The following is a 16,702-nucleotide window of genomic DNA, read 5'->3' as shown; positions in this document are numbered from 1 at the left end:
TACTGCCCTGCATATGGTTAAAAGAAAAAAAAACACCTCAAAATAACAATTACATGTGAAATGGCCAATTGTACTTCATGCTCTTAAGAGACATTTTGAAACAGGAGGCAACAGAGTGGCGCAGTGTTCAGGTCTGGGTTTACGTTCCAGCTCCCCCATTCAGTAGCATCGTGAATCTGGGGAGGCTGGCTAACCCCTCCGTGCCTCAGTGTTCCTATCTGTGCAATGGGTCGTGATGAGGACGAGTGGAGCTAATGCATGAAAATAAACTTAGAAGGGTACCTGAAATACAGCGAGGGTTCCACAGATGTTTACCACCGCCCCCATTATCACTCTAAGTAACAAGGATGATGATGGTGACGATGATCAAGTAAGCTGAAGAGCTTCCTCGGTGCCAGGGCACTGCTAACACTTCCAGGGGCTCAGACGAGGTCAAAGGCTATAAAGAGCTTGTGCATCTTTCACGTGCCTTTTACCTTTTGGCTTTTCCCCCCACTGTTTCGTTTTGTTTTCTGTTGGGAGTTGGGGCCGGCCCTTGTTCATTTGTGGGGATTCCTTGTATGCCCCACACGTTAATCCACTGCCAGTGTCGGGCATTGCAAGTAATTTCTCCCGTTAATCCCGTACTGTGCTCGGCCGTGGTGTCTCTGGGTGGACAATGTCCCTCAGTTTTCAGGTAGGTCAAAGTAACCACTCTTCGGCCTCCTGGCCTCTGCTTTTGAAACCTAGGTCTGAGAAGTCCTTCGCACTCCCCACCTTTCCCCGGGTCACACTTTCTTCCACCAACGTGGCAGTTTCTCCTTTGGCTTGTGGGTCGGCCCTCCACGTGGGGCCCGCCTGATCTATGTGGGAGGGGGTGGTCTGTGTTGCTGTCTCTTCTGCCCTTGCTGACAGAGCCTCTGAACGGTCCAGCCTTCCCTGTTGCTTGTGGGGCCCCTTTATCTGAAATTCTAGAGGGATCTTCCAAATCTGACTATGCCTCCCCCTCCTAGAGAGATGCTTCAGGACAAACTCAAGGGCAGCTGTGGACCCAGGGCTGAAGCTTCACAGCTCTTAGGGCCCTCTTAAAGAAGAGTACAACACATCTTAGTTTTGTAAATTTTGCAAGGATGCACGACCCGGTGAGCCCATTTCGAGAGCATGCAACCAGGGCCCAGGAGAGTGAGGGGCCACCCCTGGGCCCTCCTGGGCCTCCCAGCAGATCCTCCCGAGGGGGCGCGGGCAGCCCTCACGCATCCCTCCTGCTTTGCCCTCGGCCTCCTGCCCTGTCCCTCCCCAGACCTGTCCTGGGCCCTGGCCGTCCCACACCACTTTCACGTCCTCACAGATGTCGAGCTCTCGCAGGGCTGCACTTCAAGTGTGCCCCTCCCCGGCCTAGCTCTGTCACCTCCCCAGGGAGCCATCCCTAACACCCTGTTCCCACATCACAGCCCACAGCCCCCATGGCTTCACTGCTGTCCTTGCTGGGTTCCTACAGCCCGTGAGCCCTGGAGTCGGTGTCATGTCGCGGGGAAAGGCCAGCCATGGAGTCAGACATGTGGGCTTGACCTCCAGCTGGGCCTTTCATCAGGGCTGTGACCGCCAGCAGGCCACTTATCCCCTCTGTGCCCTATTTCTCGGCGGTAAGGGGCAGGCTCCACGCATCCCCTCACTGACCCCTGATGAGATTTCTCGGGTTCCTTTGGTCTCAACACCCCCAGGTTTGGCCTGGGCCACTTGCCAGGTCATCATGGCACACTTCTTTCAAGTGATACTTGTTTTAACCACACCGAATGTTCTGACCTTTCCAGACTGCGAATGTAAACATGCCACCCTCAGCTTTCTGTTGCCCTTGGGAGAAAGTGTTCTCTGTCAGAGTGGTCCATGAGTCCTGGGGTCTGGCCGCCCCTGCCCCGGGCACCCTCTCCCTCTGGCTCTCACGCTGCAGCCACGCTGGGCTCCTATGGCCCCCTCCAGGGGCCACACTCCCTCTGCCCACGGCATCTACTGTGCCCGAGATGCTCTCCCTCCACAGTACCGACACTAAGGCCAGTAATGGAGCTCCCAGCTGCCTCCTCCCGCCCCGGGTCTCTGACCCAGCCGCTGGGGCCCTCTGTGACCGCTCCCTTCACCCTGGAACTGCACCCCTCTGTCTTCTCTGCCATATGGACACTTCAACCGGAGGGGTACCTGTCTGTCCCTGCTCCATGGAACTGCAGGCCACAGCCGCCAGCCCGGGGCCTGGCAGATGCCCACGGCATATTTGCGGAATGTATGAGAGGAGGAGACCTTGACCCCCCACCTCTCCCCAGAACTGTGACCCCATCAGCGTGGTCCTGTGTGCCAGCCCTGCATCCTCCCTGTGGCACCCCCCCCCCCGCCCCCCGCCCCCACTCACCAGTGCCTGTGGTCCATGTGCTGCCGGAGGAGGGTGTGCGGGGCCACCGTCCCGTACTTGTCCACCTCGGGCATGTTCATGTCGTCGATGAAGTAGATCAGCTTCTTGGTGCCTGGTGGCCCGTAATTCCGCCCTGATTTCTTCTCCAGCGGCTTTTCGAGAACACCTAGAGAAGGGAATGGGGTGACTACCATGGTGCCTGGTAGATCTCAGAGGCGGTGGCCCAAAGGGTAGCCCCGGCACACCAAAGACAGGGTGGGTTGGACTCCAGCCACCTCAGGAGTAAAGGAGAGGGCGGTGGGCACCACTGGCTCCAGGCAGGGGGACAGGAACCTTGTGCTCATTGACCTGGGGGCCACCTGACACTGGTTATGAGGGGAGCTCCCTGTGGGATCTGCCACCCTTGTCCCCCTGCTCTGGGCATAGAGGGCAGTGGGTGGGGGCATGGGAAGTGGAGAGGCAGCTGGCAAGCTCCCGGGTCTGCAGTAAGAAGGCGCTGTGAGGAACGTCAGGGTGGGGCTGGGGGGCAGTCCGTCGGATGAGAGGGATGGGGTGTGTCGAGGCCAGGCTGTGAGGACGCGCGCTTGTCCTCAGCCTCACCCTGCAGCATAGCCGAGGTCGTGTAGAAGTTGAAGGGCACGGCCTGCACCAACCAGTCGTCTGTACTCAGGCTGCCCAGCTTGTCCCCCATCAGCACCGACTTGCCCGTCCCTGCATTCCCCACCAGCATCACCGGCCACGACTTCTCCACGAGCAGGTCCAAGAAGTAGCGGATACGGATGGTTTCCGTGGTGTGCACCAGTGAGGCCTGGGGGAGAGAGGGAGGAGTTGTAACCCCAGACACACCTGAGCCTCCAATTCCCACCCTCCGTACAAACCTGCAGACCTGGACAGTTTCTCAAATCCCCAGTCTTACTTGGAAGGTCCTACTGTTGAAAACCATTTGCGACCGGACATCCCATTGAGAAGCGAGTGGGATGGGGCTCTGAGTCCTGCCCCTAAATCGTCATAAATCGTCACCGCTCTGGGCAGTTACCTGCAGCGGGACATCAGGGTCCAGCTCGAAGCGGGGCACCTTGTCCGTCCATGGCAGGAACTTTTTGGTGTCGGGATCTATGTAGTAGTCAAAGATCGTTCCCTGCGAGGGGAACTTGATTGTCTTAAACTCGTTGATCCACCATCGGCTGAACTCGACCCGATAATCTACAAGCTGTTGGGAAACAAAATAGAGCACAGAAACGGCCCAGCTGAGAGGGATGCCGGCAGACCGAGTCTGGGTGGCCAGGCACCCGCTGCGGCTGGCTGCCCACCTGGTCCTGGAACATGGCCCCTCCGAAGGCCCAGAAGCAGGCGAACACGAAGTAGAGCTCGTACAGCTCCTTGGCAGAGTCGGGTGGTGCGTTCTTCTCGGTGAGGAGGCACTCAAGCAGGTACAGGATCATCTGGATGACCGTGATCTCGGGCACCGGCGTGATCGTCTTAAACCCGACGCGAAGCTTGTCCAGGCAGGTGGGCAGGTACTTGTCAAAGAGGACCAGCAGGGTGGCCTTTTCCGACTGCACCTTGCGCCTCTCGATCCAGCTGCTCACCACGCTGGGGAAGACGGGAGGTGCTGGAGGACTGGGCCACCACGCTGGGTCCCCCTGGCGACCCTCTGCTTGGTGAACGCTTCCAGGGGATTCTGGCACTCCTGCCTGGTGATGGGGCCGGTCCCAGACCTTAAGAGGATCTGATGAGGGTGTGCCCTTTCCCTGGGATTCCAGCTGTGGGGTGCTGTCCTCCTAGAACAACTGGGAGCCATCCTTCCCACCCCCAAACGCAGATAATACTGAGGACAGTAGAGCTGGATATAGGAGGAGAGGAGCGGAGAGAGAAGCTTCATAACGTCATCTGGGGGAGAGAGGGAGGGGATGGGAAGGGAAGAAAAGGGAAAGGAAAGGAGAGGAGCAGGGACACATCACTGCATTATCTGGACTCCTGGATCCAGCCATGCCTGAAGCATACATGGTGAATTGAGCCAATTGACACATTTAATGGAAGAGTCCAAACCAATACAACAGGCGTTCCTGAGGAGCCATGTTGGGTCGTCTGGCACACATACATCTCTGGAGTGGGTTGCATAGAGGTGGCCCACCACGGCTGTGAGTGGTGTGGATTCTAGAGCCCGACTGCCTGGCTTGAATGGGCTCTAGCGGGGCCAGCCATGGCCTCGGGCAAGTTACTCAACATGTCTGGGTCTCAGGTTCCTCATCCGTAAATGGGAGTGATGATAATCGCTCCCATATTCGAAGGACTACCTGGGCTGATACTTTTAAAGCTCATAGAGGGGAGCCTGGTCCACGGTAAGTGCTAAACAAGTGCCTGCTAAAAGCGGAAAGAGCGTCCGGCTCCCTTGCGGGCTGATGAGCTCAGTGAGCTGTCCTTTCTAGGATGCCCAAAACGTAAGCAGGAAGCTCGCGTTACCCGAGGCAGCTCGCCTGCCCTCCGCAGCCCCAGCAGACGTGCCTTTCTGCAAGTGAGCACACGTTCTGGAAGCTCTGCCTCTTCCTGCACCCCTAGCAGAACAGAGAACCAAGAGCTCAAAAACCCTGCCCCGTTGCCCCTGGGCTCACTAGGTAACAGAGGAAACCTTTAAACGCTCTACGTCCACGAGCGAACACAGCGCAGCTGAGAACCGGATTCCAAATGCAGTGGGTCTTCAGAATGGAGACCGATTTGCAAATCTATACATAGACTGCTGCATTTGCCTTCTCTCTTGAAGGCGGACATATCAGATTTACAATTTTGCCTTGTTAGAGACATTTAGTGCCTGCAGATGTGCGCGCTGGCTTTGATCTGAAAAGCCAAGCCAGACCCAGACCCAGACCCAGACCCAGACCCAGACCCAGACCCCGGGAGGACGAGTGGCTTCCCTGCAGGCTCCTGCCCTGTCCCCAGAGGCCACGGGGCCCCTCTGGCCCTGGAGCTTTGCTTCACCTCCCGCTCCTGGATATGCTCAGTCACCCCTGCCTTGAGTCGTGGCTGCCCCTGCTGGAGGGCTACTCTTTCTCTGGGTTGGGGGGGGGGGCCTGAGCAGGCCCTCAGCTTCTCCACTTCTCTCCAGCAAAACCTGGGTCTCCTCCTGGTCCCCAGGATGCCACTCACTCTCTTGGTTACCCCTCTGGAGCCCCAGCTGAAGGGTGAGCCTTCGGGTCCCGCCCCCGCCCACCCCTGCTGACCTACCGCTCTCCTTCCCACCCCCGCTGAGTGTCCACCGGGTGCCCCTCGGCCCCACCGTCTCCTTCCCGTTCTCTTGCATCTTAGCGGCTCCCACTCAGACTTTGTTCCAGTTCTCTTGCCTTGTCTGCTGCCCACCCTGGAAACGCCCAGACGTGTGTAGTGGGCAGGGTGGGGGCCCCTCAAAAGACATGTCCACCCACAGTCTGTGAACGTGGCCTTATTTGGAAAAAGGGTGTTTGCAGATGCAATCAAAATAAGGATCTTGGGCCTCCCTGGTGGCGCAGTGGCTGAGAGTCCGCCTGCCGATGCAGGGGACGCGGGTTCGTGCCCCGGTCCGGGAAGATCCCACATGCCGTGGAGCGGCTGGGCCCGTGAGCCATGGCCGCTGAGCCTGCGCATCCGGAGCCTGTGCTCCGCAACGGGAGAGGCCACGGCAGTGAGAGGCCCGCGTACCGCAAAAAAAAAAAAAAAAAAAAAAAAAAAAAATAAGCACCTCGAGAGGGTGCATCCTGGATGAGGGTGGGCCCTGATCCAACGACTGGTCCTTATGAGAAGAGGGAAATTAGGACACAGAGGCATGTGCAGAGGAGAGACCACGTGAGACTCAGAAAGGTGGCTGTGTGATGTGTCCACACGCCAAGGACTGCCAGCAACAGCAGAAGCTGGGGGAGAAGCCCTAGGAGAGATCCCCCCTCAGAGCTTCCAGAAGGAACCAACCCTTCCAACACCTGATTTCATACTTCTGGCCTCCAGAACCGGAAGAGAAAAAACTTCCACTGTTTGAAGCTGCCCGGTTTGTGGTCCTTTGTCATGGCGGCCACGGGACACTAACAAAGCAGGATGACAGGTGTGGCTGGAGAAGGCGGCATAGTGGTGCTGGGTCTCAGCGGCCCCCAGGCCCCTGTGGGTCAGGCCAGCTCTGGCTCTGTCCCTGCAGGGTCACTGCGCTCGTGTAGCCCCCTAGCCCCGGCCTCGCTGCATCGGGAGACGGCGGTCTCACTTCCCACTCGATGCACAGACGCATCGAGCGTGAACTCTCCACCTCCCCCTCTCTCCCCACCGGCAGTTGCCTGTGCCTGGAAACACCCGTTCCTGCTCATCTCGCCCCGGCCACTATGAGACATTTCCAGAAGGACCCTCATTACCAGGGCCTCCTCTCAATTCCTCCTCCGTGAATTGCCATCTGGCTTCTGCCCCTGTCGCGCCAGGAAGCTGTTCTTCCTGAGTTAATGGTGAGCTCCCAGCTGCCAAATCCAGTGGCAACTTCCTGTCCTCGGCTCCTTGACCCTCCGGACGCGACCCTCTCGACACTGCTTCCCTCCTGAAGCTCTTTCCTCCCTGGCTATGTGGGGCGTCACCTCCCTGGTTTCCCTTCTACCTGTTCCTTCAAGGATTCTTCTTCCTCCCAACATCTCTTACCACTCTCCACATCTCTCCGGGAGACCCAGTTTCCCCAGCACGGGGCATCCGTGGGTAGACACACAGCAGGTGCAGAAAGCACTGGTGGAGTGAATGAATGAATGAAGTGGACGACTGAATGAGTGCAGCCGAGGTGTTTCTCCTGAGGCCGTCAGTCCCAGAACGTTGCACTGGGGTTTCTACTCAAGACCACGCAGGATGTCCTGGCGTATAAATTACTAGCCTTGTGTCCAAGTACGAAAACATGCCTCCAGGATCAACGGCAAGCCTTCCATTTCTTAAGGTTTCAAACATTTCTCACATCCATCCCTCCTCCCCTGTCCCCAGTGGCCACCCGTCATCTGCTGCCATAAACTCTCCTCGTCACGTCAGAAAGGGCCCCCGTGCCGGCCCTGGAGGCTGGTCCAGGGTCAGTCCCTTCCTGCCAAGAGCATCCCCATGTTTCACGCTCCATCCACGAACATCTGACCACCACCAGTTCCTGGGAAGCTCACACTCTCGCCCTGATGCCCCTTAAATGTTGGTTCTCACTTGGAATGCTTTCCCTACCTGTCGACCTGGAAAGCTCCTTTTCCTGTCGGGGGCTCAGCCCAGACTCCAGCTCCTCCAGGAAGACTTCCTGTCTCCACAACAGGCCCAGACCCTCCCTCCCTCCTCAGAGTTCCCTGCATGTGGTACAAACTTCTGTTTCGTTAGCTGCCGTGATGCAGAGTCTCCATGCATTACGTCACTTATTCACACATCTGTCCCGCATCCTTTCATTGCCCCCACGCTGCTGCCTGGGGAGGGCCCAGCACAAGGTATTTATCGCATGAATGAACGAGTGAGTGAATAAATGAACGCATTCGCAGGAAACTCTGAAACGCCAGTGCCCTCCTTTTTCTCTTCATAGTTTGGAGCAGGAGAACAAAAGCCCAACTCACGGGTTCCACCCTAGGTCGGCCGGGTTGATGTACAGAATGCCGGCTCTGGAGACGGTGGCCGGTGTGGCCGTTCTCAGGTGGCTGATCTCGAACACCAGCCGCATGGTGCGGTTCAGGGGGATCCGCTCATTGCTGGCCAGCGTGAGGACCTGGTGAGGGACACGGGCCTGTGGGTTTCAGCCCCAAAGCACCCTCGTGCTGAGGGTTTCACAGGTCACATCTCAGAAGAGGAGGAGGTCGGGGACACTCCCCGTACCCCCACCAGCCACCAACCGGCTTCCCTAGTCCAGCGTCTCCCTGCCGTCCTCGATGCCAGCCCCCCCGGCCCTTCCCACCCCGGGGCCACGGAGAGTGTCCAGATGTGCGTGGATGACGTAGGACTTCACTCTGAGGCTAAAGTTGCCTTTCAAACCATGACCCCGCCCCCGCCCCCCAGGAATTCTGGGGGTCCCTCCTCCACCCAATTGAGAATCACTTTAAGCTGCTTCTAGATAATTCTCAACACTGTCCGCGCCTTCCAGGACATTAGCGACCCCTCCGACATCGCGCCACGCGTCAGTCAGACAGGAACGCTCGCTACGCCTGCATCCTTCGCCCACGCTGCGGCCAAAAAGCAGGTGAGCCGGGTGCACGCGGGCCTGCATCCAGTGAGGAATGCGTCTTGTGATGGGGGGGGGCTTTCCCTCGTGCATAACGCTTTGTGCAGAACTCCAGGCAGGCCCCCTCCTGAGTCCCCATGCACAGCGGGTCCTGTCTGCTGAGTGCGGCAGGCGAGACATGTGGCATGTCCCATATGCTCCCCTCCCTCACGTTACTGCCATTCTGGGGGGGTCAGCTCAGGGATCCAGGGGTCCCTCGTACCTTGTTGTCATCCATGACGGTGTTGAGGGACTCGATCCACATGGGGTCTATGTCCCCGTCCAGGATGATCCACTTGGGGCCGTCGTGAGGGATGTTGGCCAGGTCCCGCATGATGGTGGAGAAGAGGCCTGTGGGCGGTGGGGCTCTGTCAGGTCCAGCTCTGGGCGGCTCTCCCTGGGGCCACAGGGGCTGAGACCAAGCTCGCCCCCTCTGGGCCAACACTGGCCTCTCTCTCAGAGGTGGCCAGTGCCCTACTTCAGAGGGACAGCGGAGGCCCTCAGACAGGAGGGGACCTGGCTCGTTTCCTGCCCTTCTCCTGACCCCGAGGACCCACCTTTGTGACTCCACCCCGACCCTACCCCCCGACATCCCCCCCAAGTCTGGTCCAGTTCTCAGATTCAACAGCCCTACGTGGAAAGCCACTGCCCCGCCCTGCACCCCTTCACTCATCCCTTCCCTCCTTCATTCATTTACTCAATAAAGGTTTGCTGGGTGGTCTTAAAGAGTCAGGCTCAGGGACTTCCCTGGTGGCGCAGTGGATAAGAATCCGCCTGCCAATGCAGGGGACAGGGGTTCGATCCTTGGCCCGAGAGGATCCCACATGCCGCGGAGCAACCAAGCCTGTGCACCACCACTACTGAGCCCACGCTCTAGGGTCCGTGCTCCACGCCAGAAGCCACCGCAATGAGAAGCCCGCACACCTCAACGGAGAGTAGCCCCCGCTCGCCTCAACGCAGCCAAAAATAAAATAAATGAAATTAATTAATTAAAAAAAAAAACAGGAAAAAAAAGGAGTCAGGCTCAGAGCAGGGGGCGTGGGGACAACTGAAGCCCCTGCCCACCCCACAGAGCTTGCATCCCAGCGGAGGGGGTGACGATGCAAGATGCACGTGCAGGAATCGATGCCAAGTCACAAAAAGAAAGCAGGGGGAGGGGCAGACGGTGATGCGGCGGGCAGGGGGCCTCTCACAGAGGGGAGACTGGAGCAGAACCTCCCTGGCTTCCTGTCCCGGGAGGGGGACGCGTGGAAGCTTGGGTGGGGCGGGGGTGGGGATGGTCCCCTGGCAAGCAGTACACACCCGCCTCTTCCAACCCCTCCAGTTGCCCCTTCCTCCGCCTGGACCACCCTTGGGGCCCCGCATCTCCCCTAGCCCCTCACCTGCCCTTTCTCCAACGTCCCGAGTTTTGTTTTGTTTTTTTTTTTTATAAAGCACAGATCTCACCAAGGCCCTTCCCCGGAGAAACACCATCCCCAGCACCCGAGGCTCCAGCCTGCGCTTCAGGGCTCTCGTCCTGTGGCCCATGGGGTGGGGGCCCTGTCTTCCCTCAGCCCTGCTTGAGGCAGCGGTGCTGAAGTTCCGGTGTCCATGGCCTCCCCGGCTCCTCCCGCCTGGGAGAGCGAACCGGCCCCTCTCTGTGGCCTTCCTGCTCTCCGCAAGCACCGTCATTACGCACCACGCGTGCGTGTGGGCCCCCTCACCGCCGCTGGGCCTGCTGAGGGCCTCCCTCGGGGGCTCGTCCACGTGCTCACTGCACAGAGGCCGGCCGAGCGGCCACGACAGAGTGGGCCCGCCGTGGACCCAGGCCTGGGACGCCTGCTCCGAGCCCTCGCCCTCTCGGCCCTGCCGGGGATGCTGCCCGCATTACCATCTTTCCACTCCCTGGTCATCGGGTTGATGATGCCGAAGAGCTCGTCGCAGGTGACGGCCTTGGGGTCCAGGTCCACGGCGACCGGCTTCCTCTGCAGGTTCTGATAGGTCTTGTTCAGAGACTTGAGGACCTGCACCGAGGCGGGGGCTGCTCACTCAGTGCCACATCCCGCACCCAGACCCTGCGCTAGGGCCCTTGTGTGAGCTCCAAGGGCCCTTGAAGACCCACAGGCAGAATCCCTGCTCTGGGCCTGCTTTGCTTTGGCGACACGCGGGTGAGTTTGCGACCCCCAAACAACGTCCAGGAAGACGCCCTGCGATTGTTCCTGCCTGTGCACAGAGGAGGGCTACTTGTGCCCAGACTGGGTAAAATTCATACTAGTTCCCTGATAATAAAAGTAACTGCTCGCTGAAAGAAAAATTAAAGGAAGGAAACTACCTGTAAGTCTTCCCGCCACCCCCCCCCACCCCCCCCCCCCCACCCCCCCCCCCACCCCCCCCCCCCCCCCCCCCCCCGCAGAGAAAAGGGTTTCTGAGAACATCTGAGGATGTTTCCCATGGGTATATGTGTAGACAGAAATACACACATTCCTTTTTAGAGAACTGGTTCCTACAGTTTCTGCCTTCTAAAAATAACTTGCAGTGAACATCCCTCAGTTACATAGTCTTTGGAAATGATCTTTAATAATAGCGTAATAGTCCATCCTGTGGGCGGCTAGCTGAACACTCGGCCGGTTTAGAATTTTCCGATGTTATAGGTATCAGTCATGTTGGCCGCCGCCCTCTGCTTTCCACTGTGCCCAGGCAGTGGTAGGGGGCGGGGGACAGGAGGGTGGGGGGTTGGCTGCAGAGAGGCGGGGTGACTGATATCAAGGGGGGAGGAGGGAGAGAGGAGGACCTGGGAGAAGGGCCTCATCGGCGGGACCAGGGTCCGCTGGCCACTCCTCGCCTCCCCTGCCGTCCCCGGCCCCCCGTCAGAGCTTCCTTCCCGGTCCGTGACACCCTTCCGCCCGGGACGCGCCGGGCTGGGTCCCCGGGTGGGCATGTACCTGGGACTTGCCACTGCCCGCGCTCCCGATGACGAACACCGAGTGCCTGACTTGCAGCAGTTCCTCCATCTGCACCACCTTCAACACGAAGCTTTCCTCCGCCTGCAGCTGGAGCTCCACGATGCCCTGCTTAATGGCCTGGGGAAGGCGTGTGGGAAGGGGGCGCCGGGCCCGCCGTGCAGGGTGAGGGAGCCCCCTGCCCAGCGGAGAGACCAGAAGGGAACAGCGGCCCTGCCCGTGGGGATGTTTACGTGCTCCGCCGTGGGTGCTACTGAGAACCCCGTGCGGGGGATGGGTTCGCCCAAAGCATCCTCCCCTTCCTCTCCCGACCCCCCAGCGTTGCAAGAGGGGCTGGAGAGGCAACCCGTAGCCTCAGGACGTTCCTCGGGGCAGAGGGAGCCGTGCATGTGTGGCCATTGCCCGCTGGCAGACGTGACCACAACTCCAGTGTGGTACCTGCCACTTAGGCAGGTACCCACCCAGCGTGTGGCGGAAACAGGCATCCTCGGCGGGAAGGAGGCCGGGGTGTGGCTTCCCGGACCACCATGACCCTGGCTGTACCCACCTTCTCAAAATTCAGGTCCCGTTTCCGAGGCACGTCCAGTGCAGGGAAGAGGTCCCCGATGAGCCCCATGAACACGGGCAGGTCGTCGGCGATGATCTTGGGGGTGTTGAAGTCCCTGAGCGCCCGCATCAGCACCTGGTCCTCTGCTCGGCTGGGGTCGCCCCTCTTCAGGGAGCCGGCCACCACCAGCACAGACTTGATGGCTCGCAAGCCCCAGTCATAATGATCCTGCGAGTGGAGGGCAGGGCCGGGCGGGCGTGAGCGCGCCGTTGGGGTGCTGGGACTGAGGCCAGCCTGCCGCTGGGACGCGTGGAGGCTCCACCAGGCTGTCTGGGAGGCATGCGGGCCAGCTGCGTTTGTAACCCCTCCCGACCCCAGCTCTGCGGGCCCAGGACGCTGTCACATACCTGCTTTGACAGCAGCTCTTTGCACAAGGTGTAGAGCGTGATGAACTTCCTGGCCAGAAGGCGGGCCTCCAGAAAGCCCTCAGACACCAGCATGATCTCGCATATCAGTTCAAAGTCGGGGACCACCATGGCGCAGGGCCTGAGGGGGTCAGCGGGGTCTGCCTTGGCTTCTCCCCCTCTTCCAACCATGCCCCCACCTGCCCCTTGTCACCTAGGGGCACACCTCACCTGCCAGGAGGAGCACAGCACCACTGGCTGAGAGTCTAGGCGCGGAGCCGGGTTCCCAGGCCCCCACCCGCCGCTTGGCTGCGCTCCCGCTTCACTTGTTCCTCCTACACCCTGCACAGGGGCGTCTCCAGGCCCTGCATCCCTTGACTCAACTCCTCTGAGAGTCACCTGAGCCCCGTCCTCCCTCACTGGCCGGTTGTGCCTGAAACGGGACCTCCATCCCAGGTGTCAGAGGCCCTGGCGGGCTGGTCCCTCTTACTCGGGCCTTGTCTCCAGACTCCTCCTCTCCCACAGCCCCCTCTGGTCGGCCTCGCCCTCTGCCCTCCACAGCACCCTCCTGGGCACTTCCTCATGCCATCCCCGCCCACCACACACCTGAACAAGGCCTTTAAGTTCTCGGGCAGCTCCGTACGTCCGGCGTACCCGGGGTTCATGGTGATGAAGAGGCCAACAGTGGGGATGAGGCTTATCATCTCTCCCAGGAAATTAAACGTTTCTTTCTTGGCCCGAATTGCATCTTGGATACATTTTACCTAAACGGTGGGTACACAGACGCGTTCACGTGGGAATGACCACCTTCGACGGGCTGGACGGATCGTCGTTTGTGCTAAAGCGTGTGGCTGTGAATTTGCAGAGGACCTTCCTGATTTTTCTTTTTTTAAATTAAACTTTAAACTTTGATACAACTGTAGATTCACGTGTAGTTGTAAGAACGAACGTGGAGGGGATCCCATGGGCCCCTCCCAGGCGCCGCCCAAGGGTGACCGTAGTGCAGCATCGCCACCAGGACAGCAACGTGATGATGGGACATTTCTGTGACCTCAGGTGTGGTCACCCTCTGTAGCCACCCCCACCGTTCTCCCACCCTGCCCTCCCCTGAGCCCCTGCAGCCCCTCATCTGCTCCCGTCTCTGTGATTCTGTCTTTCGTGAACGTCAGTAAGCGGGATGGTACAATGTGTCATCTGAGACGGGCTCTGGTCACTCGGTGAGACGCCCTGGGGGTTCCTCCAGGTTGTGGTTGTTCCTTGATATTACTGAGTGGCGTCCCACCCCCTAGCCGTTCTGTGTGTCCCGTTCCTGCTCGGGCAGTGTGACCCGTGGGAGGGCTGACTGGTAGCCATCCCCACATCAGAAAGTCAGCCCCGGGTGAAACCTGAATTCAGGGACCATTTAGCTGCCTTTGACCCTCGGTGGTGCTGAGCAGCTGCAAACCTCCAAGCCACCACTGGAGGGCGCCCTGAAGCCACAGTTTAAGCCCTGACCTACGAGCCTGGGGCTTTGGAGCAAAGCGCATGCCTAGTTGTCCAGGACTTTCCTCCCAGACTGGTCTGCAGCGTGCGGCTCACAACCCAGCAGGGCAGGGGCTGGCGGTGGGACCCCTCCCCTCCACATGGAGCCTCTCCTAATGTTCCGTTCCAGTTCCTGCTCCTCCATCCGAGTCAACAGCTCTACGTAATTATCCTGGGGTCTGTGCACTGACTTTGGGGGCAGGGGTCCCCAAGGCAGCCGTCAGCATTGCCCATGGGTCCAGGGGGCGCTGGCTGCCCTCGTCCTCTCTTTGCCGTACTGGCCTCCAGCCCCAGGGCTTGGGGATAGTTCCATGTCTATGCCGAGGTGGGGAAACAACAGTGGAGGAGGCCAGCTACCTGCACTCACCCCTAATCATGCCGGCAAACCCATTCTACAGATTAGAAGATGAAGGCACAGACAGTTCAAATAAAGCCCAGAACTAGGCAGTCCTGCACTCTGTCATGGGTGTTCCCAAAATACTCGGGCTCATTTCCTCCTTCTCTCCCTCCCAGCACCCTTGTCTAACTGATAAACTCCTAGACATCCTTCAATGCCCAGCTCCATTGGTAATTGAGACCAAGCCCTCTGTCCTGGTCCCCTAGGCAAAACTGATTATCCCCTCGTCTGTATTCGGTTACCTATGTGCCACTGGGTCTGATCCTTACTGTTTTCCTTCTGTGGGCCCCTGAAGGACAGGGCTGGGGTCCCGCTCACCTTTGTGCCACACCCCCCAACTCAGTGAGGCTGACCTGACCCTACAGGAAAGCTGACGAGCGCCAAGCCGGCAGGGCAGTGAGTTCCCGTACGTGACCCAGAGACCACACGGGCCCTACCTGTACGGCGATCACAGACAAGACCTCCACGGAGATTCGATTGAACTCATCGAAGCAGCCCCAGGCTCCAGTCTGGGCCAGGCCCTTGTAGATATTGCCACAGGACTAGAAAGGGTGAGATGGGAGAAGCACGCGTGGAGAGCCCTGCCGGGAGCCCCTACCTGCCCCATCAGCCCCCTGGCCGAGGGTCAGGCTTGGGAACTTTGGGGCCCTCAGAAGGCTAGAGGCAGGACGTTCACTCCCTGGGAGGGGTAATCCTGCCCGGGGCCGGGTGCCAGGAAGAGCCCAGACCCTCCCTGGCATGGGGGCTTTGCCCGGGCTCAGATTAGGGAGTTTGTGTAAAGTTCAGCCCTTGCATTTTCCACTAGCACACAGGAGAGGGGGCTTCCCTCTAAGGCAGGGGGACGGACGGCAGGCTCCAGCTGGATAATCAGGATGATTCTTCAACGTTTACATACAGGATCCCTTCTGGGAGGATCCAGCTTCAGATGTCACTTTTCTAAAACCCAGAAGGCCGGTGCAGGCTGCGGCCTTGAGAGTCAGAATGGGCAGCTGTCCCCACCCTCAGCCTCAAGATGGGGTCCCCTGGACTGTGGGGCTCCGATGGGGGTGGGGCAGGGAGGCCCCCTGCAGGCCCGAGCTCCTGATCTCAGGGTACCCCCCCAGCCCCCAGGGGCTGCTTTGACCTGACCTCCATGGTTACCCCTCTTCCGGGCCCTTTGAGAGCTGTGGCTGTCCTGCAAAGTCTCCAGTGACCGCTAGGACCCAGCCCCTACCCAATACCCACCCCTCATGCTACCCTGCCCCCCAAGCTCTCAAAGGTGCTCACTCTGTCTGGTGACCCCAGTTGTCGGGGACAAGCTTGGAATGTAGGTTGGGAGGGGTTACCTCCCCAGGGGAGGCAGGACTGGTTGTGCCCACCCTGAGAGCCTCTACCAGACACGCTGGTCATGCTGTAGAGGCCCAGCCTCCCAGGAGGGCCAAGGCCGCCAGTGGGGGCACCACTACTCAGCCTCTCTGTCTGGTGGACGCCGTCAGCAAACTGGGGAGCTTGTGCCTCCTGCCTGGGTCCGGCCTGCAGTGTCCACACATCTAGAGCTCACTTGGGGCGTGGAGGCTGTGCCTTCTGAGGGAGGGGCCGTGGGTGGTCCTCCCTGGGGACTTCAGGCCCCCCTGGGCCTGGGATGCGTACCTTGTAGTCCATCTGCTTGGAGCAGTTGAAGACGTAGACCATGGTGCCCAGGGCTCTGCCCAGGTCCTTGGTCGTCTCTGTCTTGCCAGTCCCGGCGGGGCCAGCGGGGGCTCCGCCCATGATCAGGTGGAGGGACTGGGTCAAGGTTATATAGCATCTGCAAAGGACCTCCAATCACCTCGCAGGCGGCAACCCCACAGCCGCCCACTTTCTTTCACTGTGGTTCAGTGACACCCCCAAGCCCCAAGGAGGCACCAAAGGGAGCCGGTGGGAAGCACTTGTGATGTCGCCAAGGAGCAGACACCGTCTTGCCGGGGCGGATGCCACATGGGGGCTGTGCCCACCAGGGCGTTAGAGGAGGCCACTGCCTAACGTAACAGTCACTGACGGTTCGCCCTGAGCAGCTGCTGGTCTGAGTGCTTTTTGCTGTTAAACGACTCGCTTGACCCTCAACGAACTGCTGAGGATTTATAAAATAACGTCCCCACTTCGCAGGTCCTCAGAGAGGCTGAGGAACACCCCCAAGGCCATACAGCCAGTGTCGGAGGGAGGGAATAGGATCATGGTCCCCGAGTCTGGGTGCCTGGCCGGTAGCAGGACTGAATCTGACCCAAATGCCCGGACCCGTCAGCCTCAGCAGGGCACGTTCGGGTCCGACAGCGCAAGGACTCACGGGGAAGGGCCCAGAG

The 16,702-nt window shown here is 59.6% G+C and overlaps 1 protein-coding gene across 3 annotated transcripts in view; it reads right to left on the bottom strand.

Annotated features, from left to right (window-relative positions):
* DNAH17 (dynein axonemal heavy chain 17) overlaps positions 1-16,702 on the bottom strand; it is a 163,113-nt gene that overhangs the window by 44,589 nt on the left and 101,822 nt on the right. For all 3 annotated transcript variants that reach the window (XM_032617880.1, XM_032617881.1, XM_032617882.1), the window contains exons 41-53: positions 16,014-16,170; positions 14,822-14,926; positions 13,073-13,230; positions 12,470-12,608; positions 12,063-12,290; positions 11,498-11,635; positions 10,447-10,579; positions 8,800-8,927; positions 7,939-8,087; positions 3,688-3,970; positions 3,414-3,587; positions 2,978-3,185; positions 2,378-2,543 (exon numbers count right to left, since the gene is read on the bottom strand). In XM_032617880.1, coding sequence (XP_032473771.1) covers positions 2,378-2,543; positions 2,978-3,185; positions 3,414-3,587; positions 3,688-3,970; positions 7,939-8,087; positions 8,800-8,927; positions 10,447-10,579; positions 11,498-11,635; positions 12,063-12,290; positions 12,470-12,608; positions 13,073-13,230; positions 14,822-14,926; positions 16,014-16,170 — 2,166 coding nt within the window. The remainder of the gene's footprint in view (positions 1-2,377; positions 2,544-2,977; positions 3,186-3,413; positions 3,588-3,687; positions 3,971-7,938; positions 8,088-8,799; positions 8,928-10,446; positions 10,580-11,497; positions 11,636-12,062; positions 12,291-12,469; positions 12,609-13,072; positions 13,231-14,821; positions 14,927-16,013; positions 16,171-16,702) is intronic.

This window comes from Phocoena sinus, chromosome 20 (assembly GCF_008692025.1).
Source record: "Phocoena sinus isolate mPhoSin1 chromosome 20, mPhoSin1.pri, whole genome shotgun sequence".
NCBI lineage: Eukaryota > Metazoa > Chordata > Mammalia > Artiodactyla > Phocoenidae > Phocoena > Phocoena sinus.
This window is presented reverse-complemented; position numbering and strand designations above follow the sequence as displayed.